The sequence below is a fragment of the Emiliania huxleyi genome (assembly GCF_000372725.1).
Source record: "Emiliania huxleyi CCMP1516 chromosome Unknown EMIHUscaffold_182, whole genome shotgun sequence".
In the NCBI taxonomy this organism is placed as follows: Eukaryota; Haptophyta; order Isochrysidales; family Noelaerhabdaceae; genus Emiliania; species Emiliania huxleyi.
Window position 1 is genome coordinate 25,987 of NW_005200763.1, and position 3,394 is coordinate 29,380.

The following is a 3,394-nucleotide window of genomic DNA, read 5'->3' on the forward strand; positions in this document are numbered from 1 at the left end:
GAACCCCCCCCCCCCCCTCCCTCATTGGGGGCCTTGAGGCGCCTCACGCCAGCGCGACCGTCTGAGGGTTCTTGGTGCCGAGCTCCTCGAGCTTCTGGAAGGCGGCGGCAAACTCCTTGAAGAAGAGCTCCTTGTCCTTGGCGTACATCTGCACGTACTGCCGCATCTTCTTGTCCTGGATGAGGGCGATGTCCGAGGGCAGCATCATCAGCTTCCCCGACGGGTCCTCGAACTGCATCGGCCCGTCCCACTCCTTGAGCGTCCACGGCAGCGAGAGAAGCAGCGCGTAGTACCCGTTGGTCAGCACGGTCGGCGTCGGGGTGATAAACGCTGCGCCGCCCCCGCACCAGCGACACCGGCCGCGGCTCGCCTCCACGCGCCGGCTCGGAAGAGGGGCTGTCGGCGGCGCAGCAGAGCGGCACGCCTCGGCGCTCGAGCCGCCGACAGCCCCACTCCTCGACGTGACGGCCGCTCCCGGAGCCAGCCGGTGCGCGCCCGACCCACGCCCCCTCTCGCACCCCTCCGACCCCCCCTGCGCGGCGCACCTATCCGCTGTGCGCCGGCTCGAGCGCCTATCGCCAAATCGCGACGTTTGAGCGCAGCGCACGCGTCCCACACGTCACGCGCGCGCAGGAGAGCGTGCGGCACAGCTGTAGCGTGTACTCGCCGAGGGCATCGCGCCGAAAACCCCGCGCATTCCGCCCCAGCAGAGGCTGCAGCCTCTGCACAAGCTACACCACTGTAAGAATGGTGAGTACTTGGGGTTGAGTGGGCTTGCTTGCTCCCTAAGCCGGGAGCAAAAATGCAAGAATATTTAACTACTAAAAAGTGGAAGCTTCCAGTTTTTAGTATTTAAACGGACCGGTGAGTTTGTTGGCCGCGTGTCTCTCCGTACCTAGTCGTTTTATAGTCTTTTTTGAGAGCGCCTTCGTCTTCGTCTTTTTTACGTGCAAGTCGCAACAGCGCGACGTCCGTTCTTTGTTGTTGGTGGATCGACTGTCGGCAGCGAAGGCTCACCCCATGATGGCGCAGCCTCGCAGCTGATGGGCAAACTTGCGGTCAGATGGCCCTTCCAGTCACATAGCATCTCCCAAACTCGATTGGCATCGTCGTTACACAGTCGCCGCAACGCTACGGCAGGCACACACAAACACCTTCTCGCGTGGCCCCACACCGGGCCTCCCGGTGCCACACGGCGCTGCCAGGGCGGCCTCGTTCCAGGGCCAGAACACCCGCACACTTCCAAACTCCCAACGGCCTCGCTCACCCCAAGAGATGGCGCGTCGCCGAAAAAATCTTTTTGAGTTACAAGAAGCCTGCTCGACCTGGACACTCGATGGCCGCGAGCGCAAGTGACACGTGATGCTCACAGCCAGAGCCGTGAGGCTGAGGGCAGGCCGAGTGAGCGCGCGAGGAGCCGCATCGCGGCGGCCATGTCGTCCCGCGCAGAGGCGGGCGAGCAGCACGGAAGAGTGCAATGTCGCGCATCGCGAAACGCCAGTCCAAAGAGCAGACTACACACGACGTTGTCGATTCAGCGCGTGACCGCCAAATATAATTAAAGCTCGGATCGCCGGGGAGAGAGTTGCGTCTTGCGACCAAGCCCATTCATGAGATTACAATGTGAGTAACGCAACTTATCCGGTGGCAGCAAGAAAATATTGTTGAGTATGGGGAGTAGTCATGACGTCTGGTATCCATGAATATGAAGAGTCACGTCTGCCGGTACTCATGAGTAAGAAAAAATGTATTCAAGTACAAGTGCGTGAGCCTGCCAAGTCAGTCAGTCTTACACACCTCCTAGCATGGGGTAATGCAGGTGAGAAGTGCTCCGACCGCCGCTATACGGGGGCATCCTCTCCCCCATCCGCATGTGAGGAACTGCGTACTACACATCACCCTCCCCAGCATCAGTGGGTTGTCTTTTGGGGTCTGAGCCCAACGCGCAACGGAGAAAAAGAAAAGTTTCGGACGAGGAATCGAAAGATCAGAGAGAGAGATTTTTGCATTGTGGCAATACCAAACAACTCTAGGACACTCACACATCATTTGGGGCCTGGAGCCCTGGCAGCCCTGTTCACGCGCGCGCGAGACGTGCAGACAGGGTTGCCAGGTGAGAGCGAATGGCGCGGTTCACGCCTCGCACAACAGAGAGAGAGATGCGCTGTTTTGTAAGATCAGAAAAATAAAAATCACGATCCACACGTCTCGCGGGACGCGGCGCGAGCCACGATCTCCTGCCCGATGTCCGCAAACGGAAGGCACGAATAGCCGGACACAGGAACGGCATAGCTCAACCCTCAACGAGAGAAACCACACACAACACACACACCTGTAGCACGAACAGGTTCCTGGGGGGGGGGGGGAGCCGGACGCAGGAACGGCACTGCCACTGGCCAAAACGCACCCACACCTGACGCACGAACTACGAACAGGTTACGAACAGCCGGACGAGAAGGAACGGCTCAGAGACACACACCCAGCCGAGAGGCATCTCAGAAGGCCGTCGAGGGGAAAGGGAGTTCGCTACTAAACGGCCGAAGCGGGTATCACTCCAGTTCACGCCCGCCGACCCGCGATGCACCTTATTACCCGAACCCCCTACCTGCAAGCCCACCGAGAGGGGTAGGGGTCAGCCTTGTTCAATTAAACACGAGTTCCACCGTAGCGCGTACTCAAGCGCGCGTGTGTGCGACTGCAGGACACTGCAGCGCTCACGCGGTCCCGGGCTCGGCCCTCCCACATTCTCTAAATGATGAGTCTTGCTCTCCCTTATACAATAAGGGGCCTCTGCGAAATAAAAAGCGGAGACCTCAGTGGGAGCGAACTCTGACGGAGAGGGAGGTACCCGCGGGTTGAGAAGAGAAGAATTCGCCCTCACTAAGTAATCGTGCGGGCCGAACGCTTTTTTTATTATGTCTTCCTGATGAAATACGATGTCGCTCTTCATCGCTAGGGTGCCCACAGGGCCCAAAAAAAGAAAGGAAAAAGAAATGGGCCACCCCCGATCGCAGCACTTCGTGTTGGCCAGTCGAGAAATTGAGAGTGTGACTAGGAGGGTGGGACGCTGGGGATTCTCAAAGGTATACCCTTGGAATGGCCGGATCCAGCCTTAAAGTACGAGATCGCGCGCGCTTCGCGCACAGCACCGCCTGTTCTCCGCGGCTGAGTGACGACGCGTGCCGTGTGCCAGCAGAGTTGGGCGCGCGCGGCGCGACGGCGCCCGCGAGGGAAGGCGCGGGTGCAGCGGCCGCCGGCGGCCGTACCGCCCGCCAGCCGGCGCAGCAGCGGCCAGCGCAGCGGCCGCCGGCGCAGCAGCCAGAGCAGCCGGTGCGCGCCTTGCGAGGCGAGTACTGCCGCCCGGCAGCCTTGAGGCGGCCGGGCGGCAGTACTC

At 60.5% G+C, this 3,394-nt stretch overlaps 1 protein-coding gene across 1 annotated transcript; it reads right to left on the minus strand.

Moving 5' to 3' along the window:
* Positions 1-43: 43 nt before the first annotated feature.
* Positions 44-1,087, minus strand: EMIHUDRAFT_232472 (cytochrome C peroxidase; the record flags this gene model as incomplete). The annotated part of the gene is made up of 4 exons (XM_005783052.1): positions 44-532; positions 689-785; positions 896-938; positions 1,018-1,087. The coding sequence occupies 4 exons, from the start codon at positions 1,085-1,087 to the stop codon at positions 44-46; spliced, it is 699 nt and encodes a 232-aa protein (XP_005783109.1).
* Positions 1,088-3,394: the final 2,307 nt, after the last annotated feature.